Source organism: Pristis pectinata, chromosome 37 (assembly GCF_009764475.1).
Source record: "Pristis pectinata isolate sPriPec2 chromosome 37, sPriPec2.1.pri, whole genome shotgun sequence".
Lineage (NCBI taxonomy): Eukaryota > Metazoa > Chordata > Chondrichthyes > Rhinopristiformes > Pristidae > Pristis > Pristis pectinata.
Window position 1 is genome coordinate 11,244,651 of NC_067440.1, and position 26,787 is coordinate 11,271,437.

Sequence of the window (26,787 nt, forward strand, 5' to 3'; positions counted from 1 at the left end):
CACCTGTAAACACTGACACACTCCCCGGGACCCTCCTGTAAATACTGATACACTCCCTGGCACCACCTGTAAACACTGACACACTCCCCGGGACCCTCCTGTAAACACTGACACACTCCCCTGGATCCCCTGTAAATACTGACACAGTCCCCAGGTCAGTAAATGCCCCTGACCCAACTTCAGAATGCTGGGCCCAAATCCTCTCCTGTGAGAGTAAAGCAACTTACACCAGTTGGCAATTGGCTTTAAAGGGTTAACGGGCGTGTGTGTTTATAGAGTTGCCTCTGAAGTAATCCAGGAAGTCCTGGTTCGTTGTCCAAGGACTCCAGTCCAAGTGAGATGACACCAGTTTCACCAGCAAAGGTCTGTCTGTGTGGAAGCCCGGGTTGCGCAGGAGCCATAGGGGACTGGTCAGCAAGCTTCCAGTGACCAGGGGGAGGCAGAGACTCACTGTCGGCGAGGTCAGTGCGGCTGGGCTGGAACTGCAGAGAATGCTGTGGTGTGGGATGGGTTCGGGGCAGGCGTGAGAAAGGCGAGAGAGGAAGAGGAAGAGAGAGCAGTGAATGGGGAAGGGGGGGTGGGGGGGTGGAGACTGGAGAGGGGGAAGGAGAGACAAGGAGAAGGGGAGTATAGAGATGTACAGGGTGGGTGGGACAGAGAAATGGGGGGAGGGACGGAGGGAAAGACAGGAGGTGGTTAGAGAGGGGGGGGAGAGAAAGGGGCAAAGTTAAAGGGGAGGGGAAGAGGAGGGAATGCGGAAGGATGAGTGTGGGGACAGTGAGATTGTGGGGAACGAGATGGCGTTGGGGTGACAGCAGAGGAAATCTCCAATGGACACAGCCTCCAGCCTTCAGTCACCGGTCACACTGTAACTCGTCCAGTTTAGGGTGACGGCCGGTTGTATCAGTGGACTCCCCAGCCCTCTCTCTCTCTCTCTCACACACACACACACACCCCACACACACACACACACACAAACACACACACCCCACACACCCCACACACACACAAACACACACACACACACACCCCACACACACACACAAACACACACACACACACACACACACACACACACCCACACACACACACACACACACACACACACACACACACACACACACACACACACACACACACCCCACACACACACACACACAACGCGCTGGAGGAGCTCAGCGGGTCAGGCAGCGTCTGTGAGGGTCGACGTTTCAGGTCGAGACCCTTCATCAGGGCTGAGGGGGGAGGGAGCCTCTGTGTGGAGGTGAGAGGGAGGGCTGGAACGGGCTGGAGGTGGTGGGGGGGGTGGTGAGGGCGATGGGTCTGGGTAATGGAGGGGGTGGGGATGGAGAAGGGAGATCCTGGGTGGGTGTGGGAAGGGGACACGGGGGGGGGGGGGGCTAGGGGGGGCGGGGGTTGCCCAGAATAAAGCAGGTGTTGGCGCTGAAACCAACAGGTGGGATTCCAATTGTAGTCCAACCCCACTCCTCCAACAGGTAAAATTCCGACTGTTGTCCCACACTGGTCCAACAGGCGAGGTTCCGATTGTTGTCCAACCCCAGCCCTCCAGCCCTGCAACAGCGACATTCCGATCTCCAGGGATCCCTGGCCCCTGCGCTACATGTTGCCGGAGTTTCCCACCGGCTCTGTTTCCCCACGGCGGTCTCGGGATGTGGGCTTTGGGGTGTGTGTGTGTATGTGTGTGTGTGTGTGCGTGCGTGCGTGTGTGTGCATGCACGTGCGTGCGTGTGCGTGTGTGTGTGTGTGTGTGTGTGTGTGTGTTATCTCATCGCTAATCCCAAATTAATCATTAAAACTCCTAACTTCAGGTAGACTCCCGCAGGCTGGTTTACGGCTGAGAGCAGGGTACAACGTGGGGACCCCACCCCCTCTCGCAATTGCACTGGTGACCTTGTAGGTTGTGGTGAGTTACCTTCAGCTGACGGGACTTGATTGTCCCAGGGTTTCCAAAGGGAGGAGCAACCACGGGGTGCCGTTTCCCAGCGGATCCCGGGTGCAGAGGTCTCAGAGCGAGTAGGGGCTTTTTCCCACGGAGTAAGACGACAAATTGCAGGAGGGTCTCAGCGGGTCAGGCAGCATCTGTGGAGGGTGGAGAGTCCCGATGCAGGGTCTCGACCCGAAGCATCGACCATCCCCAGATGCTGCCCGACCCGCTGAGTTCTCTTGCGCCCCACTAGGAGAGTGAGTGTGTGACTGTAGGAATGGAGCGGGAGGCGGGGAGGGCTTGAGATTTCTGTGTCATTGAGGTTGTTCCCGGGGAAGGTGGGGCCTCCACAAGCCCAGCAGGTTGTACCTGAACTAAAACAGGTCCAGCATCCCGGCAGGTTGGTTCACTGCTGTTGTTGGGCGGACTTCAAACGTCGTCGAGGTTATTAGTCGAGGTTCTGAGTTCAAGAGTCAGGATGAGGTTCAGAAGAGGTTCACCAGGATGCTGCCTGGATTAGAGGGCATGAGCTATAAGGAGAGGTTCTGAGTCCAAGAGTCGGGATGTCGCAGCTTTATAGAGCTCTGGTTAGGCCACATCTGGAGTACTGCATTCAATTCTGGTCGCCCCCACGACAGGAAGGATGTGGAGGCTTGGAGAGGGTGCAGAGGAGGTTCACCAGGATGCTGCCTGGATTAGAGGGCATGAGCTATAAGGAGAGGCTGGACAAACTTGGGTTGTTTTCTCTGGAGCGTCAGAGGCTGAGGGGAGACCTGATAGAGGTTTGTAAGATTATGAGGGGCACAGATAGAGTAGACAGCCGGTGTCATTTTCCCAGGGTCGATACGTCTAATACTTGAGGGCGTGCATTTAAGGTGAGAGGGGGTAAGTTCAAAGGAGATGTGTGGGGCAAGCTTTTTACACAGAGAGCGGTGGGTGCCTGGAATGCGCTGCCAGGGGTGGGGGTGGAGGCAGATACGATAGAGGCGTTTTAGAGGCTTGTAGGTAGGCACGTGAATGTGCAGAGAATGGAGGGAGATGGACCTTCTGCAGGCAGAAGGGATTCGTTTAGGATTAGTTTAGTTAGGCCTTTAATTACTAGTTTAATTACACACACTCCCCGGGACCCCCTGTAAATACCGACACCCTCCCTGGGACCCCCTATAAATACTGATGCACTCCCCGGAACCCCCTGTAAATACTGACGCACTCCCCGGGACCCCCTGTAAATACTGACATGCTCCCCGGGACCTCCTGTAAATACCAACGCACTCCCGGGACCCCCTGTAGATACCAACGCACTCCCCGGGACCCCCTGTAGACACCGACGCGCTCCCCAGGAACCCCTGTAGATACCGACACGCTCCCCGGGACCCCCGTAAATACTGACACACTCCCCGGGACCCCCTGTAAACACCAATGCACTACCGCCTACCCCACCAACCTCTCTCTCTCCCTCTGCCAGGACTGCCTGTTCTCCTCCACCTGTGAGCGATGCCTCAGCGTGTGAGGCAGTTTAAGGACCAGAATTTCCGGGTTTTGCGACGGGAGTGTCAGCGGAGGGGGGTTCTGTTTGAGGACCCCCTGTTCCCCGCCTCCGACGATTCTGTCTACTACTTGAGACCGCCTCCTGGGACAATTGAATGGAAGCGTCCAGGGGTAAGTGACGAAGCTTCACCTTGGTTTACGTGTTGTTAACCACCATTACGGGAAGATTCAGCCATTCAGCCCTTCTCTTTCTGCTGTTCAACAAGGTGCTAGTGATCTGTGCCCCTGTTCCAATCCCTTCAGCATCTTCCATTTGGTAATTGGTTTATTATTGTCACACGTACCGAGATACAGTGAAAAGCTTCTGTGTGCGTGCCATCCAGACAGATCTTTCCATACATAAGGACATCGAGGTTAGTAGAAAGCAATAACAGAATGCAGAATAAAGTGTTGCAGTTGCAGAGAAAGTGCCGTGCAGGCAGACAATAAGGTAGGTTGGGAGATTTTAGTCATACAAGAGGTCCGTTCAAGAGTCCGATAACTGCGGGATAGAAGCTGTCCCTGAGCCTGGTGGTACGCGTTCTCAAAATTTTGTACCTTCTGCCCGATGGGAGGGGGGGAGAAGAGAGAATGTCCGGGGTGGGAGGGGTCTTTGATTATGCTGGCTGCTTTCCCGAGGCAGCGGGAAGTGTAGACAGAGTCCATGGAGGGGAGGCTGGTTTCCGTGACACGCTGGGCTGTGTCCACAACTCTCTGCAGTTTCTTTTGGTCCTGGGCAGAGCAGTTGCTGTACCAAGCCGTGATGCATCTGGATAGGATGCTTTCTATGGTGCATCAATAAAATGGGTAAGGGTCAACGGGGACGTGCTGAATTTCCTTAGCCTCCTGAGGAAGTAGAGGTGCTGGTGAGCTTTCTTGGCCATGGCGTCTATGTGGTTGGACCAGGACAGGCTGTTGGTGATGTTTACACCGAGGAACTTGAAGCTCTCAACCATTTCCACCTCAGAACCACTGATACAGACAGGGGTATGTGCTCCGCCTCGCTCCCTGAGGTCAATAACCAGCTCCCTACGAACCCAAACTCTTGGCCTTGTTCACCGACTGCACCCCCACTGATCTCTGGGGAAGAGAATTCCGACCATTCCCCACCTTCCGAGAGATGAGATCCCTCCTCGTCCCGGTTTTTCCGGTCAACTCTTGGCGCTCCTGTTCTGGGATTATTCCCATCGGACAGAACGTCAGTCAACCCACTTTGGGGTCTGACGGATTTCAACGAGATCCTGTCTCCTCCTTCCACAATCCGGAGATGGATAAAGGCGGATCCTGCCCCAGCCTCCTCAACTTTTCCTGGAATCCGAGTATCACTGTGGTGTAGAGGGAATTCCGTCGGTGTCATTCCCTGTAAAGTGATTCCCCTCCCCTCCCTCCACCTGCCACCCCCCAGTCTCTGTCACTATTCCCGCCCTCTCCTCCTCCATCTACCTATTACCCCCCCCCCCCACCTGGATCCACCTATCACTCCCCACCCCTTCCCTCCACCTCTTCATACCGGCTACCTCCCCTCTATCTTCCAGTCCAGGTGAAGGGTCTCGACAGATGCTGCCCGACCCACTGAGTTGCTCCAACATCTTGTGTGTTGCTCCAGATTCCAATGTCTGCCGTCTCTTGGGTGCAGGTCGGGTTCGATTTCGTCTGCCGTTTCTCTGCCTGTATTTCTGACTGACCTTTAATCTCACTGAATCCTTTGACAACCTTCCTCACAGCTCAGCCGATTTTGGTGTCATTGCACAATTGCTTGTCAGCTCTGCACTGCTATCTAAACCATTTCTTTCTATCACTAACAACAGAGGAACAGGCTGATGCCTGTGGAACACCACTGGTCACAGACCTACAGTCAGAATAACACCCCTCCATCCGCTGCCCTCTGTCTTCTATGGACAGGCCAATTTTGAATCCAATTGCCAGAGACCCGGGTTCAATTCCGGCCGCTGTCTGTAAGGAGTTTGTACGTTCTCCCCGTGTCTGCGTGGGTTTCCTCCGGGTGCTCCAGTTTCCTCCCACATTCTAAACATGCGCGGGTTAGGAAGTTGTGGGCGTGCTATGTTGGTGCCAGAAGTGTGGCGACACTTGCGGGCTGCCCCCAGAACACTCTGTGCAAAAGATGCATTTCACTGTGTGTTTCGATGTACACGTGACTAGTAAAGAAATCTCATCTTATCTTATCTTTTATACCAAGTCTCCACGGATCCCATGCGCCCTAATCTTCCGGATCAGCCTACCATGAGGCTTTACTAAATGCTTTACTTAAGTCTATGTATACAACATCTACTACCCTCCCCTCATCTATCATCTTTGTCACCTCCTCAAAAAAACTCAGTCAAGTTTGTAAGGCATGACCTCCCTCACACAAAGCCATGCTGACTGTCCCTAATAAGTCAATGCTTTTCCAGATGTAGTTCCCATCCCTAAGGATCTTCTCTAATAATTTCCCTACCACTGACGTAAGGCTCACCAACCTATAATTTCCCGGTTTGTCTCCACTGCCTTTCTTAAACAGAGGAACAACTTTGGCTATTCTGCAGTCCCTGAGACTAAAGAGGATACAAAGATCTCTGTCAAGACCCCAGCAATCTCCTTATTTGCCTCTCTCAATAACCTGGGATCGATCCCACCAGGCCCCCGGGACTTATCCACCTTAATGTTCTTCAAAAGACCCAACACCTTGATCTCAACATTCCCTAGAATACCCCTCCCTGATCTCGCTATCGTCCCAAGTCCTTCTCCTTAGTAAATACCAATGTGAAGTACTCGTTTGGTACCTTGCTTAATTCCTCTGGCCCCAGTTATAAATTCCGTCCTTTGTCTTCGATTGGTCATACCCTCTCCCTAGTTACCCTTTGGTTTTTAATGTAAGTAAAAAATGCTTTTGGGATTCTCTTATTGACCTGTACGATCAGTATGCAAGACAAGCTTTTCACTGTGCCTCGGTACAAGTAATAAACCAATACCGATACTCACCAAGGACATTTCATGGCCAATTTAAGCCTACCTTAGTCCCTGTTTAAATATCTAGATGATTTCCTGAAACACCAGGGGGACTGAATGCTGGAAATTGGGACTAATCTGGAGAGGTATTCGATGGCTAGCAGGAATCTGCAGGCTGAAGGGCCGCTTTCCATGTAGTTTGTCTTGAAAATTTTCTTTAAAGAATAATTTAGCCCAAAGGAAGCTGCAGTTATGCTCTACGGGCACTAGATGGTGGTGCAGACCCACAGTGAGCAGGAGCCCAGGCGAGTCCTCAGTGCTTCCAATCCCGGAATTCTCCCTCCGGCACTGATAGATCCCACTGGGACCGTCGGATGGAGAGCTTTATCTCAGTGAAGATCTGTGCACTGGGCTCCTCACACAGCTGAGTTCGAGGGTCCCAGTCCAGAGGGTGTGAGCTTGTGAGGAGGGACGGGGCGGTGAGGAGGGAGCGCCGCGCTGCGGGAGGGGCGGTGAGGAGGGAGCGCCGCGCTGCGGGAGGGGCGGTGAGGAGGGAGCGCCGCGCTGCGGGAGGGGCGGTGAGGAGGGAGCACCGCGCTGCGGGGGGGCCTTTTTTCTTCATCGAGTATCAAACCCCGCTTACCTCTCTCCAGTTTGACGAGGACGCTGCCAGGACTCGAGGGCCTGTGTTATAGGGAGAGGTTGGACAGGCAAGGACTTAAGGAATAAATATTTTCAAGGATAATAGAGACTGAGGGGTGACCATATACAGGTGGATAAAATCATGATGGGTGTAGACAGGGTGAATGCACCCACTCAATAAATAGAGGGTACAGGTTTAAGGAGAGAGGGGAGAGATTTAATAGGAACCTGAGGGGCAACTTTTTCACCCAGAGGGTGGTCTGTGTATGGAACGAGCTGCCAGAGGAAGTGGTTGAAGCAGGTAAGATAAGATAAGATCTTTATTAGTCACATGTACATCGAAACACACAGTGAAACGCACCTTTCGCGTAGAGTGTTCTGGGGGCAGCCCGTAAGTGTCGCCACGCTTCCACCGCCAACATAGCATGCCCACAACTTCCTAACCCGCACGTCTTTGGAATGTGGGAGGAAACCGGAGCACCCGGAGGAAACCCACGCAGACAGCGGCGGGAATTGAACCCGGGTCGCTGGCGCAGTAATAGCGTTACGCTAACCACTACACTACTGTGCCTGCCCACTAACGACCTTTAAAAGACACTCGGACAGGTACACAGGTACATTTGGGCTGAATGGGACCAGCCTAGATGGGCACCTTGGTCAGCACGGACCAGTTGGGCCGAAGGACCTGCTTCCGTGCTGTACGACTACTTTAGACGACCGACTCTCCCCCTTTCCATCAGCCATTCCCCTCAAACCTCACACACCCCAACCACTTGCTGACTCTTGCCCCCTCTCGCACCCCCTCCCCCCACAGGAACTGTGCACGGACCCTCGGCTCTTCGTGGATGGGATCAGCTCCCGGGACCTGAACCAGGGCAGGCTGGGCAACTGCTGGTTCGTGGCAGCCTGCTCCTGCCTCGCCACCGAGCCCTCCCTGTGGAAAAAGGTCTGGTGTCTCATAGTGAATGGCAGGGCCCCGGGTAGCGGTTGGGGGGGGGGTGGGTGTTGTGGGACAGAGGGACCCAGGTAGGGCCCCAGGGAGTGTTGTGGGACACAGATATGACCCTGGGGAGTGTTGTGGGACAGAGAGACCCAGGTACGGCCCTGGGGAGTGTTGTGGGACGGAGGGGCCCAGGTATGGCCCTGGGGAGTGTTGTGGGACAGAGAGACCCAGGTACGGCCCTGGGGAGTGTTGTGGGACAGAGGGGCCCAGGTACGGCCCTGGGGAGTGTTGTGGGACAGAGGGGCCCAGGTACGACCATGGGGAGTGCTGTGGAACAGAGAGATCGAGGAGTGCAGGTACATGGTTCACTGGAAGTTGTGTTGCAGGTAGACAGGGTGGTGAAGAAGGTGTTTGGCCCGCTGGCCGTCATCAGTCAGCGCACTGACTACAGGAGTTGAGAGGTTATGGTGCGATTGTACAGGACACTGGTGAGGCCGCACTTGGAGCATTGTGTTCAGTTTTGGTCGCCCTGCTAGAGGAAAGACATGGTTAAACTGGAGTGCAGAGAGGATTTACGAGGATGTTGCCAGGACTCGAGGGACTGAGTTATAGGGAGAGGTTGGCCAGGCTGCGACTTTATTCCTTGGAGCGCAAGAGACTGAGGTGTATAAAATCATGAGGGGCATCGATAGGGTGAATGCACTCAGTCTTTTTCCCAGGGAAGGGAAACTAAAAACTAGAGGGTTTAAGGTGAGAGGGGAAAGACTTAAAAGGGACCTGAGGGACAACAACTTCACCCTGAGGGTGGTGGGTGTGTGGAACGAGCTGCCAGAGGAAGTGGGTGAGGCAGGTACATTAACAACATTTAAAAGACACTTGGACAGGTCCACGGATAGGAAAGGTTTAGAGGGATCACAGAATAAAGGGTCGGGTGTTCGAGGCAGAGATGGGGAGAAATGTCTTCATCCAGAAGGTGAGTTATCTTCGGAATCCTCTCCCGAGAGGGTCCGTCACTGGGTGCATTGGGAGGGAGGGAGGGGGGGTGTATTTGGGTAGGGGGGCTTTGAATTTGGGTGGGAGAGGGAAGAGTCTTTTGTATTTGAACAGGACGGGGGAGTCTGTATGTCTAGACAGGAGGAGAACTGAGAATTTGGGCAGGAGGAAGGGAGGGGTCTGCATATTTATACAGGACAGGAGGGGTCTGTGTATTTATACAGGACGGGAGGGGTCTGTGTACATTGCTGCCCACTGATTTATCAGGAATCGGATAGGGATGGGGATTTTTCCATTGCAGGTGATCCCACAGCACCAGAATCAGGAATGGGATCCGAAGCATCCCGAGCGATACGCTGGGATCTTCCGGTTCCGGTTCTGCCGGCTGGGCCACTGGCAGGAGGTGGTGATCGATGACCGGCTGCCCACCCTAGCGGGCAGCCTCCTCTTCTGCTGCTCGGAGCAACCCGGCGAGTTCTGGTGCGCTCTCCTGGAGAAAGCCTACGCCAAGTGAGTGGGCTCGGACCCCATCCCAGGGGGGTGGGGGGCTCCCAGCACACCACAGTCCCCACTGACCCAACCACACCGCCACTCCCCTCCCGCAACACTGGTGCTGGGTTCCTGGAACGTTAGATTCCCTTCCTGGGACACTTTGGTGGTGGGACCTGGGAATCAATGGGAATGTTGGGATTTGGTTCCCATTATGTTTTGCTGGTTGGATCTTGGGAGTCGATGGGAGTTTTGGGATTCCATTCCTGGAATATTTTGCTGGTGGGATCCTGGGAGTGCTCAGGATCGGAGGTCGGTTTCTCCCGCCGGAGAACAGGTTGGGAGAAAGAGAACACAGCCGGAACAGCCGGCATTCCCCACAGCATTCCCCACGTTATCCCAGGGCAGCGAGTGAAGCCGTTCAGCCCATCGAAACCACGCCGGGTTTTGGTGCAGTCCCACTACCCCCAAAATGTTCTACCCCCTCACCCACACACTAGGGGGGCAATTCACAGCGGTCAATTAACCCACCGACCCCGCACGTGGTTGGGATGTGGGAGGGAACTGGAGCCCCCGGGGGAAACCCACGGAGTCACAGGGAGAACATGCAAACTCCACACAGACACACACACACACACACACACACAGTGCCGGAGGTTAGGATCGATCTGGGCTCTCTGGAGCAGTGAGGCGGCGGTGAGGGGGCGGACGGGAGGGGACTGGGAGGAGGCCTGTGAGGGGCAGGAAGCCGAGGGGCCGAATGGCCATCACCGGCCGGGACAGCCCCCTCGGGGTGGACGGTGCGGCGGGGGCCGGACTGACTGTGGTCCTGTCTCCACGCCAGGCTGAACGGGTGTTACGAGGCGCTGGACGGCGGGAACACAGGAGAGGCTCTGGTGGATTTCACCGGCGGGATCTCGGAGCCGGTGGTGCTGGATAGGGATGGGTTCCGCACGCAGCTGGACAAGAGGAAGCAGCTGTACAAGAACCTGCTGAAGGCCCATTCCCGCGGCGCCCTGATCAGCTGTTCCATCCGGGTTCGTACCCCGCCACCCCCAAACACACCCGCTGGTGGGGCAGGGAGGGGGGGAGCGCCGCGCTGTGCGAGGGGCAGTTCCTCCCTTCAACAGTGTGTGTGTGTGTGTGTGTGTGTGTGTGAGAGAGAGTCTGTGTGTAAGAGTCTGTGTGTGTGTGAGAGTCTGTGTGTCTGTGTGAGTCTGTCTGTGAGTCTGTGTGTGTGAGGGTCTATGTGTGTGTGTGTGTGTGAGGGTGTGTGTGTGAATGTGTGTATCTGCATGTTTGTGTGTGTGTGAGTGTGTATGAGGGTGAGAGTGTGAGTCTGTGTGAGTCTGTCTGTGAGTCTGTGTGTGTGTGTGTGAGTCTGTGTGTGTGAGGGTCTATGTGTGTTTGTGTGTGTGTGTGAGGGTGTGTGTGAATGTGTGTATGTGCATGTTTGAGTGTGTATGAAGATGTGAGAGTGTGAGTGTGTGTGTGAGTGTGTGTGTGTGAGGGAGTGTGTGTGTGTGTGTGTGTGTGTGTGTACTATCACAATCATTTCTTTCCTCTCTCCACAACCTCCCTGCACACTTGTTCCTCACGCTGACGGTCAGCGGCCCATCCGAATCAGGTTTACTTTCACTGAATAAGGTATGGTTTTGCAGCAGCGGTACAGAGCATGGCTCAGAAATCACCACGTTACCCAAATAAATCAATTAATCCTGCAGCAGAGGAGTCACGAGGCTGGGCAGTCCCACAGTGCCCGGCCATCCCGCTTCCGTCCCTCAGCATCACCCACAGGACCTCACCAGAGGGTCCCTCACCTCGGGCGACTGCATGACCTTCTCTCAATCAGAAATGCAGCTTCCCCTCCTCCCCTTCCCCCTCCCCCTGTCCCCCTCCTTCCTCCCCCTCCCCCTCCCTGTCCCCCTCCTCTCCCCTCCCTGTGCCCCTCCTCCCCGTCCCCCTCCTCTCCCCTCCTCCTCCTCTCCCTCCCCTCCTCCCCCTCCCCCTCCTCTCTCTCCCCTCCTCTCCTCCCCCTCCTCCCTCCCCTCCCCCTCCCCTCCCTGCCACCCTCCTCCCTGTCCCCCTCCACTCCTCCCTCGTCTCCCTCCCCTCCTCCCTCTCCCCTTCCTCCCTCTCCCCTCCTCCCCTCCCCCTCCTCTCCCTCCCCTCCTCCCTCTCCCCCTCCTCCCTCTCCCCTCCCCCTCCTCTCCCTCCCCCTCCTCCCTCTCCCCCTCTCCCTCTCCCCCTCCTCTCCCTCCCCCCTCCTCCCCCCCTTCTCCCCGTCCTCTCCCTCCCCTCCTCCCCCTCCCCCTCCTCTCTGTCCCGCCTCCAGCACCTGTGCCCTGGGACATTTAGCGGCCAGTCCTGTCCCTCCCGGAATGACGAAACGATCCCAGTCCCACGTAGCTGCCCACGCCCTGAGCTCACCCACCTCCCCTGTCACACCCCTTGCAAGGAACTGAATCCAGTTCAATCCAACACACACACACAGAGCGCTGGAGGAACTCAGTGGGTCAGGCAGCATCCGTGGAGGGAGATGGACGGTCGACGTTTCGGGTCGAGACCCCTCCCGAAACGTTGATGGTTTATCTCCCTCCACGGATGCTGCCTGACCCGTTGAGCTCCCTCAGCACTTGCTCCAGATTCCAGCATCTCCAGAACCTCTCACGTCTCCGGTCTGAGTCTGTCCCCGCTCCCTGCCGTGATCCAGCTTGTCTGCTGACCGTGATACATGCGTGTGCGTGTTCCCATCTGTGTTGTTCCGTGTTCCGGCCTCCCAGGGGGATGTGTGGTGATCCCTCCCATCTCTGCCCCGCACAGCCCGAGTCTGGCGGCGAGCTGGAGGCCAGGACGGGCTGCGGCCTGGTGAAGGGTCACGCCTACGGAGTGACGGGCGTGAGGACCCTGCGTCCCGGCCGGGGAGTCTGGACCTTCCTCACCACCGAGAGGCTGAACCTACTCCGGCTGCGGAACCCCTGGGGCAGCGTCGAGTGGGACGGCCCATGGAGCGACGGGTGAGTCTTTCCTCCCTCCCTCCTCCACCCCCTCCCTCCTCCCTGCCCTCCCTCCGTCCCCTTCCTCTCTCCGTCCCCTTCCTCCACTGTCCCCACCCTCCTCCTCCTCCCTGCCCTCCTTCCCTCCCCCTCCTCCCTCCTCGCACACTCCTCCCTCCTCCCTGCCCCCCCCCCCCACCCTGCTCCCTGCACCCCCCCATCCCTTCGAGCGGGTTCAGGGATTCCCCGGAGGTGGCCATCACAAACAGGAACAGGCCATTCAGCCCCACCAACCTACCCCCCTCCCTCCCCCATTCAATAAGGTCACTGCTGATTGGACCTTGACCTCAACATTGCTTCCCCGTCCGTTTCCTGTAACCCTCCATCTATCCTCGGACACGGTCACTGACTCCACTTGGGATGGGGAATTCCAAAGATTCCCAATGCTCTGGGAAAAGAAATTCCGGCTCCATGTCCATTTCCAACTGCCCCTCTCTTCAGATCAGTTCTGCCCCCTCTGCACTCTCAGACCTGACCCATAAGACATAGGAGCAGAATTAGGCCATTCGGCCCATCGAGTCTGCTCCGCCATTCGATCATGGCTGATTTTTTTCAACCCCGTTCTTCCCGCCTCCCCATAACCCTGAACCCCCCCCCCTTACCAATCTCTGCCTTAATTACACCCAGTGACTTGCCCTCTGTGGCAACGAATTCCACGGATTCACCGCCCTCTGGCTGAAGAAATTCGTCCTCATCTCAGTTCTAAAGGGACGTCCCTTTATTCTGAGGCTGTACCCTCGGACCCTGGACTCTCCCACTGATGGAAACATCCTCTCCACGTCCGCTCTATCCAGGCCTTTCAGTATCCGGGAGGTTTCAGTGAGATCTCCCAGAGTACAGGCCCAGAGACATCAAACGCTCCTCCTATGTTAATCCTTTCATTCCCAGGATCATTCTTGTGAACCTCCTCTGGACCCTCTCCAGGGCCAGCACATCCTTCCTTAGATATGGGGTCCTAAACTGCTCACAGTATTCCAAATGCGGTCTGACCAAGGCCTTGTAAAACCTCAGCAGTATATCCTTGCTTTTATAGCAGCCATCTCCCCTCTCCCCTCTCAGTCCCAATGCAGGGTCTTGACCCGAAACATCGACCATCCCTCTGCCTCCATAGATGCTGCTCGACCCGCTGAGGTCTCCCAGCAAAATGGAGACACAGGAGACAGCAGACACCGGAAATCTGGAGCAACGCATCACAGGGTGCGGGAGGAACTCAGCGGGTCGAGCAGCGTCCGCCGTCAGGATGAAGGGTCTCGACCCTGAAATGTCGACTGTCCGCTTCCCCCCCCCCCCCACAGATGCTCCCCGACTCGTTGAGTTCCTCCAGCAGATTGTTTGTTGTCCCAGATCCCAGCGTCCGCAGCCTCTCGTGTCTCCGAAAGAAATTCCTACGCATTTCCGTCTGGGACGTGCGATCCCTTATTCGGACACGTTGTGCCTCCAAGGGTACGCCACCCCTCAGCATCCACCCTGTTAGTCCTCCTCAGGATCTTATCTTTCACCAGGATCACCTCTCTGGACTCCAGTGCACCTTGCTCAACCTCTCTAAGGCACCTCTTTCACCCCAAGACCCAACGTTCTCTGCACGATCCCCAACGCAAGTACATCCCTAAACCTGGGCAGCAGAACTGTGGATCTACACCAAGGTCCAGCTGATCTTGTGCTCCAACACAATCGACCCCACACTAACTGATGGATTTAGAGAGGGGGTTTCCTGACGTGGCTCATTGCAAACACCAGCACCTCACAGTCAGAGAGTCTGAATCTCTCAGCACAGAAATAGGCCCTTCAGCCCACCTCCTCCATAATGACCCTTCCCCCCCCCCCCCAATCTACTGTAATCCCATTTGCCCGCATTAGGACCATATCTCTGCCTCGTCTAATGAAGTGTCGATCTAAGTGTCTCTTAAACACAATACAGCACAGGACAGGCCTTTGACCCACCAAGTTGTGCTGAACTAATTAAACACCTAACTAAACTGATCCCTTCTGCCTACACAACGTCCATCTCCCTCCATTCTCTGCACATTCATGTGCCTCTCTAACAGCCTCTCGAACCCCTCTATCGTATCTGCCTCCACCACCACCCCTGGCAGCGCATTCCAGGCACCCACCGCTCTGTGTAAAAAGCTTGGCCCGCACATCTCCTTTGAACTTTCTCTCTCTCACCTTAAATGAACGCCCTCAAGTATTAGACATTATGACCCTGGGATAAAGATACCAGCTGTCTACTCTTTCAATGCCTCTCTTACTACACGACCCTAAACACTACAGTTTAGCAACAATATGACCACTTTGCACTAAAATGGACTTTTTTTAAATTCTAATTGTGTTCTTTCTTGTCCAGATTGTGTATAATTCACATTTTTCTTGTGAATGTTGTGTATCTGATGCTCTGTGCCTGTGATGCTGCTGCAAGTAAGTTTTTCATTGCACCTGTGCACACACGGACTTGTGCAGATGACAGTAAACTCGGAACTAAACTTCTATCAGCCCCCGCCGCTCCAGAGAAAACAATGCAAGTTTGTCCAACCTCTCCTTATAGCTCATGCCCTCTAATCCAGGCAGCGTCCTGGTGAATCTCTTCTGCACCCTCTCCAAAGCCTCCGCATCCTCCTTGTAATGGAGGGACCAGAATTGAATGCAATACTCCAGATGCGGCCTAACCAGAGTTTTATAAAGCTGCAACACAACTTCCCGACTCTGGAACTCAGTGCCTCGACTAACAAAGGCAAATGTAGTGATTGTACCTGACAGCATGTTCCAGATATCAGCTGCTCTCTGCGTAAAATACTCAACCCTCAGATCCCCTTTAAAACTCACCTTGAACCTACACCCTCTTGGTTTTGATACCTCCACCATGAGAAAAATATTTGGACTGTCTACCCCTATCAATGCCTCTTATGATTTTATAAACCTCTATCAGGTCACCCTTCAGCTTCCTGCACTGAAGGTAATACAGTTCCAGCCTGTCCAATCTCTCCCCATAACTAAAGTGGTCCAATCCAGGCAACATCCTAGTGAACCTCCTCTGATTTAACCCCAGTTGCCTCCTGAATTGACAGTTAAGTCACCCGCATTGAAGGTGTGAGTCACCGAGAGGTCAGACCAGGTAAGGAAGGGTAAAATGTCACGTTAGAACATACAACATAGATCAGTACAGCGCAGGAACAGGCCCTTCGGCTCACAATGTCCGTGCTGAACATGATGTCAAGTTAAACTAATCCCTTCTGCCTGCACATGATCCATATCCCTCCATCGCCTGCATATTCTAACAAACGCCTCTATCGTATCTGCCTCCACCACCAGCCCTGGCAGCCCGTTCCAGGCACCCACCGCTCTCTGCGTAAAAAAACTTGCCCCACACATCTCCTTCAACTTACCCCCTCTCACCTTAAACCCGTGTCCTCTAGTATTTGACATTTCTACGCTGGGAGAGAGACTCTGACTGGCTCCCCTATTGATACCCCTCATAAAGTTCTCCCCTCCAGAGAAAACAACCCAAGTTTGTCCAACCTCTCCTTATAGCTCATACCCTCACATTAGTAATTGTTTTTTTAATTTACAACATTCGGGTAGGTTTGGCTTTTTGTTCCAAATGTACTTAATGAACTGAACTTTATTTTCCCATCTGCTTGATGGGGTTCAAACCCTCTCATTAATCAAAGTCAAAGTCCAGTTTATTGTCATCTGCACAAGTCCATGTGTGCACAGGTGCAATGAAAAACTTACTTGCAGCAGCATCACAGGCACAGAGCATCAGATAAGCAGCATTCACAAGAAAAACATAAATTAAACACAATTTTTACAAGAACACAATTACAACAGAAGTCCATTGTAGTGCAAAGTGATCAAAGTGGTCCCAGTGCTGCTGTACTGAGGCAGTGATTAGGGTTGTGCCGGTTGGTTCAAGAACCGAATGGTTGAAGGCAAGTAGCTGTTCCTGAACCTGGTGGTGTGGGACTTCAGGCTTCTGTACCTCCTGCCCGATGGGAGCTGTGAGAAGATGGCACGGCCTGGATGGTGGGGATCTTTGATGATGGATGTTGCCTTCTTGAGGCAACGCCTCCTGTAGATACTCCCGATGGTGGGGAGGAATGTGCCCGTGATGTGTTGGGCTGAGTCCACTACTCTCAGCAGCTTCTTACGTTCCTGTGCATTCGAATTGCCGTCCCAGACCGTGATGCAACCAGTCAGGATGCTTGCTGCAGTACATCTGTAGGTGTTTGTTGGACTGTTTCCCTCAGTAACGTCCCCTGACCCTGAGATTGTGGGACAGAGTTGCATGAGGAATGGGGTCCGTTGCTACCTGAGGTGAATGGAGTCAGGGGGTCCCAGTACAGGTCGTGGGGTTGGAGAGGGAGGGGAAGGGGATTAAGGGGATGTTTTGCGCTGTAGGACACCTGGTTTCACTGCCTTCTCCCATTTCGTTCCCAGGTCAGAAGAATGGGAAAGGATTGGCAAGAGGGAGCGGGAGAGGATGGGAGTCACCGTCCAGGATGACGGGGAATTCTGGTAAAACTCTTTCCCCCTCCAAAAAAATGACAAGCCTACCCCGACAAACCCTGCAGCCTCCCCCAACATCAGCGACCCCTCGATTCCAGTCTCTAGGTTGTCCTTACTTGAATCGCTCCTTTGTTGGTGGCCCTGCCTTCAATAGCCCGGAATTCTGAGCCCTGGAATTTTCCCCCTAAACCTCTCCACCTCTCCCTCCTCCCTGCATAAAATCCAACCCGGATTTTGTCATCAGTTACAGATGAGATATTAAACCAGCGCTCCCTCCTCACAACCCCTCCCAGAGTGCGGAGCTCCCTTACTGCCCCTCCCTCAGTTCCCCTCCCTCTCACAGTGCGGAGATCCCTCACCGCCCCTCCCTCAGTTCCCCTCCCTCCCAGAGTGCGGAGATCCCTCACCGCCCCTCCCTCAGTTCCCCTCCCTCCCACAGTGCGGAGCTCCCTCACCGCCCCTCCCTCAGTTCCCCTCCCTCCCACAGTGCGGAGATCCCTCACCGCCCCTCCCTCAGTTCCCCTCCCTCCCACAGTGCGGAGATCCCTCACCGCCCCTCCCTCAGTTCCCCTCCCTCCCACAGTGCGGAGCTCCCTCACCGCCCCTCCCTCAGTTCCCCTCCCTCCCACAGTGCGGAGCTCCCTCACCGCCCCTCCCTCAGTTCCCCTCCCTCCCACAGTGCGGAGCTCCCTCACCGCCCCTCCCTCAGTTCCCCTCCCTCCCACAGTGCGGAGCTCCCTCACCGCCCCTCCCTCAGTTCCCCTCCCTCCCACAGTGCGGAGCTCCCTCACCGCCCCTCCCTCAGTTCCCCTCCCTCCCACAGTGCGGAGCTCCCTCACCGCCCCTCCCTCAGTTCCCCTCCCTCCCACAGTGCGGAGCTCCCTCACCGCCCCTCCCTCAGTTCCCCTCCCTCCCAGAGTGCGGAGATCCCTCACCGCCCCTCCCTCAGTTCCCCTCCTTCCCAGAGTGCGATCCCTCACCACCCCTCCCTCAGTTCCCCTCCCTCCCAGAGTGCGGAGATCCCTCACCGCCCCTCCCTCAGTTCCCCTCCCTCCCAGAGTGCGGAGATCCCTCACCGCCCCTCCCTCAGTTCCCCTCCCTCCCAGAGTGCGGAGATCCCTCACCGCCCCTCCCTCAGTTCCCCTCCCTCCCAGAGTGCGGAGATCCCTCACCGCCCCTCCCTCAGTTCCCCTCCCTCCCACAGTGCGGAGATCCCTCACCGCCCCTCCCTCAGTTCCCCTCCCTCCCACAGTGCGGAGATCCCTCACCGCCCCTCCCTCAGTTCCCCTCCCTCCCACAGTGCGGAGATCCCTCACCGCCCCTCCCTCAGTTCCCCTCCCTCCCACAGTGCGAAGCTCCCTCACCGCCCCTCCCTCAGTTCCCCTCCCTCCCACAGTGCGGAGATCCCTCCAGCCAGTCACTACTTTGTTCAGTCTAGACATTTGCGTTCAGGTACAGGAACGGTTGGAGGGGCCATGATTGGTCGGTGTTTGGTTGGAAGTTCCATCATTGGTCAAAGATTGGTTGGAGGGTCAGTGATTGGTCAGAAGTTGATTGGAGGCTCCTTCATTGGTCAAAGATTGGTTGAAGGGTCAGTGATTGGTCAGAGGTTAGTTAGAGGGTTCATGATTGGTTGGAAATTGGTTGGAGGGTCAGTGATTGGTCAGAGGTTGGTTGGAGGCTCCTTGATTGGTTGAAGATTGGTTGGAGGGTCAATGATTGGTTGGAGATTGATTGGAGGGTCAATGATTGGTTGGAGATTGATTGGAGGGTCAATGATTGGTTGGAGATTGATTGGAGTGTCAGTGACTGGTCAATGGAGACAAGATCCTGAAGATGCTGTAATCTGGAGCAACACAAAAAGTGCTGGAGGAACTCAGCGGGTCGGGCAGCATCTGTGGAGGGAAATGGACGGTCAACGTTTTGGGTTGAGACCCTTCGTCTGAGCTGCTTTTACTTAGCAACTGTGGGCCGAAAGGCCTGTATTGTGCTGTTACGTTCTGTGTATCTATGTAAGCACAACTTCTGCCGGGTGGAAGGGAACTTGTTGGGTCTGTTTTCCAGAAAGAAGCAGAGATCCCTGAGGCCTTCTTGATGGGGGATAGAAGTCCACAGGGACTGGGCGTCCATGGTGAAAAGGAGGCGGGGAGCTGAAAGTCGTCAAAGTGGTGGAGAGCACGTGAGGTGTCCCGGATGTAGGTGAGGACCAGGAAGGACGAGATCGAGATGCGAGGAAACAAGTTCGGTAGGGCAGGAGCTGGCAGAAGCAACAGGCCCGCTGGGGCAGTTTGGTTTGTGAGGTAGGAACGGGAGGTGCGAGGTTGGGGAACAAATGGGGTAGGAGGCTGTGGAGGGGAGATCTCTGGAGGAGATGAGGTCCGTGATGGTGCAGGAGACAGCGGCCTGAGAATCCTCAGTGGGGTCCGGTGATTGGTCAGAGGTTGGTCGGAGGGTCTGTGATTGGGCAGAGGGTGATTGGAGGGTCAGTGATTGGCCGGAAGGTCAGTGATTGGTCGGAGGGTGGTCAGAGGGTCAGTGATTGGTCAAAGGGTTAGTGATTACTTGGAGGGTGTTCGGAGGGTCAGTGATTAGATGGAGGGTGGTGGGAGGGATGGAGGTTGGTCAGAGGGTCAGAGGTTGGTGGGAGGGTTGGTGATGGGTGGGAGGGTCGGTGACTGGTCTGAGGTTGGTGGGACGGTCAGTGATTGGTCGGTGACTGGTCGGAGGTTGGTGGGAGGGTCAGTGATTGGTGGGAGGGTCGGTGATTGGTCTGAGGTTGGTGGGAGGGTCAGTGATTGGTCTGAGGTTGGTGGGAGGGTCAGTGATTGGTCGGTGACTGGTCGGAGGTTGGTGGGAGGGTCAGTGATTAGTCGGTGATTGGTGGGAGGGTCGGTGATTGGTCTGAGGTTGGTGGGAGGGTCAGTGATTGGTCTGAGGTTGGTGGGAGAGTCAGTGATTGGTCTGAGGTTGGTGGGAGGGTCGGTGATTGGTCGGAGGTTGGTGGGAGGGTCGGTGATTGGTCGGAGGGTCCATGGTTGCTCATGGGGTCGCGGGGTGTCTAACCTTCTCCCTCCGCCCCCACCCCAGGATGAGCTTCGACGACTTCATGCAGAACTTCACCGACCTGGTGGTGTGCCGCCGCATCAACACCTCCTTCCTCAGCTTCCACAAGACGTGGGTGGAGGCTCGGGCGTTCAGCCAGTGGTCTGTGTCCGCGGACGCTCTCCGTAACCGCAGCGGGGGATGCATCAACAACCGCCACACCTTCCTGCAGAACCCACAGGTCCGGGCAGCTCTGCAGGAGCTGATCTTCCTCTGCCTGCATTTGTATAGCGCCTTTCAGGAGGTGCCCCCAACAGACAACGTGGGCAGAGGACGTAGTCCCAGTGCACCCGGGAGGTATCAGGGTAGCTGAGGGAGAGTTCGTCTTAAAGGGAGAGGTGGAGAGGTTCAGGGAGGGGTGTGGGGGCCGGAGGGGGTTACAGAGACAGGGAGGGGTGTGGGGGAGGGAGGGGGTCTCAGAGATGGGGAGGGGTGTAGGGGAAGGAGGGGGTTACAGATACAGTGAGGGGTGTGGGGGTCAGAGGGGGTCACAGAGACAGGGAGGGGGTCACAGAGACAGGGAAGGGTGTGGGGGCAGTGTGTGATGGACGGTGTTGAGGGAGATGAGGGATAGGAGGCAGTGGATGGGAAGAACAGCCCCTGGAGCCACCCTCCTGGTTCTCGGAGTCAGTTTGGGCTCCCTGGCTGCGTCTGCGCTCTCACACTGTTCTCTCCCCACCCCACAGTTCGTCTTCCACCTGTCCCGTGACGACACTGCCCTGCTCTGCCTACAGCAGGAGGACAGGAGACAACACCGTCGTGAGGGCAGAGGTCAGAACCTCTCCATCGGCTTCGAGATCTTCAGGGTGAGTGTGGGGTGGTCCCCCAGTTCCCTCCCCTCCCTCTCCCCTGCCAGCTGCCTGGTCAACGTGATTTGGATGAGAATGTACAAGGCATAGTTAGTCCCTTCTGGGATGCAGGTAGGTGGTACCTGTATGGGCTGTTGCTCCAAAGCCTCCACTTCCTAGCCCTTGTCCACCGTCCCGACACCACGGCGGTCGGTTTTTCACTTGGGAGCAAGGGGCTCCCCCACTGGAAGTCCCTTTACAGGGGTGTACTTCCCATGTACATCGGGGACCTGGGGTGGAGGCTGCAGCACAGGGCGATGCCCTGTAACAAGTTTCTAAGTTTGTGCATGGATCTCCCAGCCGACTGTCACTTCTGTGGGCCGGAGGAGACCGTGTACCATATGTACATGGAGTGTGCGAGGTTGAAGCCCCTTTTTGCATAACTGCGGGGGCTACTCCTCGCCTTCTGGTTGCACTTTAGCCCCACCCTATTTATCTGTGGTCATCCAGTAAGGAGAGGGGCAAGGAGGGCTGAGGATATCTTGGTGAACTTGCTCCTGGGGCTGGCTAAGGTGACTATCCATGGGTCCTGGAAGCAGCTAGCGGAAGGTGCTGCCCGGACGGACTGCGTCTTGATGTTCCGGGGTTATGTCCGTGCCCGGGTAGCTGTGAAGAGGGAATATGTGGTGTCCACGGGCACCATGGAGGTGTTCTGGGACCGTTGGGCACCGCAAGGGATAAGCGCCATCGTTGGTAGAGATGGGGGTGTTTTAATTTAATTTAGTTTGTGTTGGTGACTGTGTTTAGTCACTGTTATTGTCTCTGTGTTTGTTGTAGTGTTGTAGTATTGTAGATTGTATTTTATGATAAAGGAATTAATAAAAAAAAGGTCAGAAAAAGTAGGAAAAAATAGGGATAGTCAGCAGGTTTGCAGATGACACTACAATAGCCCGTTGGCAGTGAAGAAGGTTATCCAAAGTTACAGGGGATCTTGGTCACCCTGGTAAGTGGGCCGAGGATTGGCAAATGGAGTTTAATTCGGATAATTGCGGGGTGTTGCGTTTCGGGAAGACAGATCGGCGTGGGACTTTCACTGTGTACGGCAGGGCCCTGGGGAGTGCTGTGGAACAGAGGGACCGAGGAGTACAGGTACCTGGTTCCTTGAAAGTGACGTTGCAGGTAGACAGGGTGGTGAAGAAGGTGTTTGGCGCTGAAGGTGTCAGGACACTGAGTCTAGAAGTTGGGACGTTGTGTTGCAGTTGTTCAGGACGTTGGTGAGGCCGCACCTGGAGTGTTGTGTTCAGTTTTGGTCGCCCTGCTGTAGGAAAGACGTCATTAAGCTGGGAAGGACACCGAGGAGATTTACGAGGATGTTGCCGGGTCTCGGGGGACTGGGTTACAGGGAGAGGTGGGGCGGGCTGGGACTTTGTTCCTTGGAGCGTGGGAGACTGAGGGGTGACCTTACAGAGGTGGATAAGGTGGAGGGGCGTAGACAGGGTGAATGGGTCCTGCGGGGGGTTGCGAGGTGACCCTGTCCCGTGCCTGTGAGCCGCAGGTGGAGGTGAACCGGGAGTACCGCCTGCACGCCCTGCAGCAGAAGGTGATGGGCTCCACCTACGCTGACATGCGCAGCGTCTCGCTCCGCGCCGAGCTCAGCCGAGGGCGGTACGTCGTGGTGACCAGCACCTTCGAGCCCAGCCTGGAGGGTCACTTCCTGCTCCAGCTCTTCACCGACAGGCCGGCAAGACTCAGGTAGGCCAGTGACCCTTGACATCTGACCGCCTCATCCTCTGACCACGCGTGGATCCTCTGACCTTTGCTTTGGCCTTTCGGCCTTCGAGCTGACCTTTTAATCTTTGCTTTGACCTCTCACTTTTTGGCCAACCATTGACCCCTAAGCCTTTGTGTTGACCTTTTAACCTTTGACCTGTTCCTTTTTGACCAACCATTGGCTCTTTGACCCCCTCCCGTTAATTTTTCCCTCAATACATCCCCTATGATCCTTTGCCCTTTGAATTTTGATCTATGACTGGCTGCTGGCTCCTTGCCCCTTGCTTTGACCATTTGACTGTTGACCTTTTTAACCTTTGCTCTCATTTTTTGACCAACCATTGACCCTTTGAACTTTGACCTCTCACTGTTTGACCAACTGTTAACCCTTTGGCCTTTGTGTTGACCTTTTAACCTTTGACTCCTGGCTTTCTTTTAACCAACTGTTGACCATTAACTTTTGTGTTGACCTTTTAATCCTTGACCTCTTGCTTTTTGACCAACCATAGACTCTTTGACCCCCCCCCCCCCCATTGATTTTTGTCTCAACACATTGGCCCTATGATCTTTTGACCTGCCTTTACCTTTTGAACTTTGATCTCTGACTGGCTGCTGGCTCCTTGCCCCTTTGACCCATGCGTTGACCTTCCCTTTGACATTTGTGTTGACCTTCCCGCCTTTGGACCTCTCTGGTTCGACGCTCTGGGAAGACCAACGAGCGGCAGAGACACCTAACAGGTCGGGCAGGACCTCTGCAGGAAGTTCTCCAACCAGCCGAGAACCAGGAAGGTTCGAGACGAAGGGCCAGGCCGGGAGCAAGAGGAGGGACGTTGCTGCCCAGGACCCTCTGAGTCTCTCCGCCCTCCCACCTCTCCCCCACTGATGAGCCTTTCTTCCCTCCGTACCCCTCGGTCTACGCAGAGAGCTGACCCTGGACCAACCCCAGCCTTCCTTCTGGAGATGCTGCCTTGGTTACCCGACTCGTGTCACCTCCGTCCACGTCCGCAGTGCTGCTGGCCTGCTGCTCCCCGGATCTTCCAACCGTGAGTATAACTGGGATCCGGGGAGGGAGGGAAGGGGGCCTCAACCCCGGTTCGCCTTTCCAAAGCCAGAAGAGATGGTCCGGTTGAACCGGCTCCCAGTTATATCGGGCCTTCTGGTTGGGGATTTGCTGCTTTATCCCTGCCTGCAGCCCCCTCCTTCACCGTGCCCTCCATATACACCGTCCCCTCCATATACACCATCTCCTACACCCCCCTCCCGATCCTCCCACCGCTGTTCGTCTCACCATATCAAATGGGCCATCTCCCCCACCTCCTCCCAAACCATCCTCTCCCCCTCAATGACCCACACTGCCTCCTCTAACTCTGATTCCCCCTCCATCGTCTTCTCCCTACCTTCCCCCAGCACCAAATTGCTCCCTCTCTGGACCATCTCCGAGCCAGGTCTGATTGAGGCAGGGGACGGGTAGAACCAGGCAAGGAGGGGGGTGATGGACAGGTGGAGCCAGGGAAGGGGAAGAGGAGGGAGGTGGAGACAGGCCAGAAGGTGATAGGTGGAACCAGAAGTGTGGTCAAGCTGCACTCAGAGCGCTGTGTGCAGTTCTGGTCGCCCTGTTACAGGAAGGGTGTGGGGGCTTTGGAGAGGGTGCAGAAGAGGTTCACCAGGACGCTGCCCGGATTACAGGGCATGAGCTATAAGGAGAGGTTGGACAAACTTGGGTTGTTTTCTCTGGAGTGTCGGAGGCTGAGGGGAGACCTGATAGAGGTTTATAAGATTATGAGAGGCACAGATAGAGTAGACAGTCAGAATTTTTTTCTCCCAGGGTGGAAATGTCAAATAATACTGCACTTAAGGTGAGGGGGGATGTTCAAAGGAGATGTGCGGGGAAAGTGTTTTACACAGAGAGTGGTGGGTGCCTGGAATGGGCTGCCAGGGGTGGGGATGGAGGCAGATATGATAGAGGGGTTTAAGGGGCTCTTACATGGGCACGTGACTGTGCAGAGAATGGAGGGAGATGGACCTTGTGCAGGCAGAAGGGATTCATTTAGTTAGGCCTTTAATTACCAGTTTAATTAGTTCATCACAGCATCGTGTACTCAGTGGGTCGGGCAGCATCTACGGAGGAAAATGGAGGCCAGGCGAAGGGTCTCGACCCGGAACATCGACTGTCCGTTGCCCTTGTTTGAGTTGGCTGCTGCAGTAACACAGATTGGGAGCAGTTTTGCAGTCACAATTGCCAAGGGCAACCTTTATTCCAAATTATTAAATTCTAGAGGACACACATTTCACGGGAGAGGGGGAAAGATTTAAAGAGGATGTGCAGGGCAAGGTTTTTTTTTACAGAGAGTGGTGGGTGCCTGGAACAGGCTGCCAGATAGAGGCATTTAAAAGGCTGTTAGACAGACACGTGAATACGCGGGGAACGGAGGGATGTGGATCACGTGCAGGCAGCTGAGATTTAGTTTAATTCGGCATCGTGTTCAGCACAGACATTGTGGGCCGAAGGGCCTGTTCCTGTGCTGTACTCTGTGTTCAGATTAGGGAAGGGAGACAGGGAGGTGGAACCAGACAGGAGGAGGGTAAAGGTTTTGAGGAAAGGGGAGGGGTGAACAGATGCTGTGGGGAGGTGGCAATGGGAGGGACACGGGGGGGGGGGGGGGGGGGGGGGGGGGGGGGGGGGAAGTGTGGGTTACCCAAGAGGGGATGAGGGAGGCTCTGGTCCCGGGGAGGGGAGGAGGGGAGGTTCCGGGGCTGCGGAGGGCTGCTGTAGTTACCTGGGCCCTCTCTCTGCCCCCCTCCAGCTCCTGATGCCTACGTGGTGATGAGCGGAGAGGGCGCCAGGCTGAGGTCGGCCGTTCACAAGGGAACCTCCAGCCCTGACTTCGACCTCAAGGGGCTGTTCTACAGGAGGAAGCCCAACAAGCCAATCAGGATCCAGGTACTGGGGGCGGTTTGGGTGGGATCAGATCCCAGGGCAACCCAACACTTGGTCAGGGGTGACAGGGTATCAACCAAAACCTCAACCCCCCCCCACTGGGTCAGGGTTCACAGGGCACTGATCCATGGTTCAAAGTTCACAAGGCACTGATCCACCGGTCATGGGTCACAGTGCATTGAACCCCCTGGGTCAGGGGTCACTGGGCACCAACCTCCCCAGGTCAGGGATCAGACCCGTGGGGTCTGGGGTCACTGGGCACTGACACCCCCCCCAATGGGGGTCGTTGGGCACCGACCCGCATGGGGGTCACTGGACACCAACCCCACCCCCCCCCATGTGGTCACTGGGCACCGACCCGCCTGGGGTCAGGGATCGCTGAGCACCAATCCCCCGGGGTCAGGGTTCGCCGGATCTGTGTCTCCACGTGTCAATGCGTGTCCACTGCTCTCAGTGTAACCCCCTCCCTCTCCCCCTCCCACAGGTCTGGTCCAAGGGCTGCCTGAGGGACGTGTTCCTGGGACAGACCACCATCCTGGCCGCGGAGAACGAGAGCTGCTCCAGCCAAGTGCTGCGTCTTCAGAACCACTCCAACGCCCGGCACCAGCCGGGGTCCCTACTGGTCGAGATCTGCTCCAGCGACGAGCTGACTGCCCTCTGACCATCCCCCCACCACCCGACAAACAGGTCTCCCCAGATGATCCACCTCACTCCCTCAACACCGTTTGGGCAATCACAACCGGGATCCACCCGTGCCAAACGGCCTGGGACTTGTCACGGCCTCACACGGCATAGACACAGATCGGCAGAAAGACATCCAATTGGAGGCATCAATGTTCCCAGTGCGGAAATTGGTAAATTGACTTATTGTTGTCACATGTACCGAGGTACAGTGAAAAACTTTGTTTTGCATGCCATCCAGACAGATCATTTTATCACATCAGTGCATTGAGGTAGTACAAGGGAAAACAATAGCAGAATGCAGAATAAAGTGTTACAGTTACAGAGAAAGTGCAGTGCTGTTGTGAGAAAGGTTCTTTTGGTATCTTAAAGATAAAGGTCTGGACACACAGCCTTTGTCATTTAAAAATGGTTTATTAACAAAGACAAACGCGAGGACAGAATGAACGGGAACAGATGCGCAC

The 26,787-nt window shown here is 55.5% G+C and overlaps 1 protein-coding gene across 4 annotated transcripts; it reads left to right on the top strand.

Moving 5' to 3' along the window:
- The first annotated feature begins 283 nt into the window (after positions 1-283).
- Positions 284-26,559, top strand: LOC127586528 (calpain-5-like). 4 transcript variants are annotated; one of them, XM_052044544.1, is made up of 14 exons: positions 284-461; positions 1,830-1,924; positions 3,411-3,604; positions 7,875-8,006; positions 9,298-9,506; positions 10,330-10,522; positions 12,309-12,502; positions 16,976-17,053; positions 20,132-20,327; positions 20,833-20,952; positions 22,490-22,686; positions 23,626-23,747; positions 25,509-25,645; positions 26,127-26,559. In XM_052044544.1, the coding sequence occupies exons 3-14, from the start codon at positions 3,440-3,442 to the stop codon at positions 26,301-26,303; spliced, it is 1,920 nt and encodes a 639-aa protein (XP_051900504.1). In that variant the 5' UTR covers positions 284-461; positions 1,830-1,924; positions 3,411-3,439; the 3' UTR covers positions 26,304-26,559. The 4 variants fall into 4 exon arrangements, with proteins under 4 accessions (XP_051900504.1, XP_051900502.1, XP_051900506.1 ...); XM_052044545.1 differs by having other exon boundaries at positions 302-363; XM_052044542.1 differs by lacking the exon at positions 1,830-1,924.
- The last annotated feature ends 228 nt before the right edge of the window (positions 26,560-26,787 follow it).

Excerpts from the sequence above, each read along its gene's own strand:
- LOC127586528 (XM_052044544.1), top strand. The coding sequence starts at position 3,440 with ATGCCTCAGCGTGTGAGGCAGTTTAAGGACCAGAATTTCCGGGTTTTG. Across the intron at positions 9,507-10,329 it reads CTGGAGAAAGCCTACGCCAA|GCTGAACGGGTGTTACGAGG; the intron begins GTGAGTGGGCTC and ends TCTCCACGCCAG. Across the intron at positions 20,953-22,489 it reads TCGGCTTCGAGATCTTCAGG|GTGGAGGTGAACCGGGAGTA; the intron begins GTGAGTGTGGGG and ends TGTGAGCCGCAG.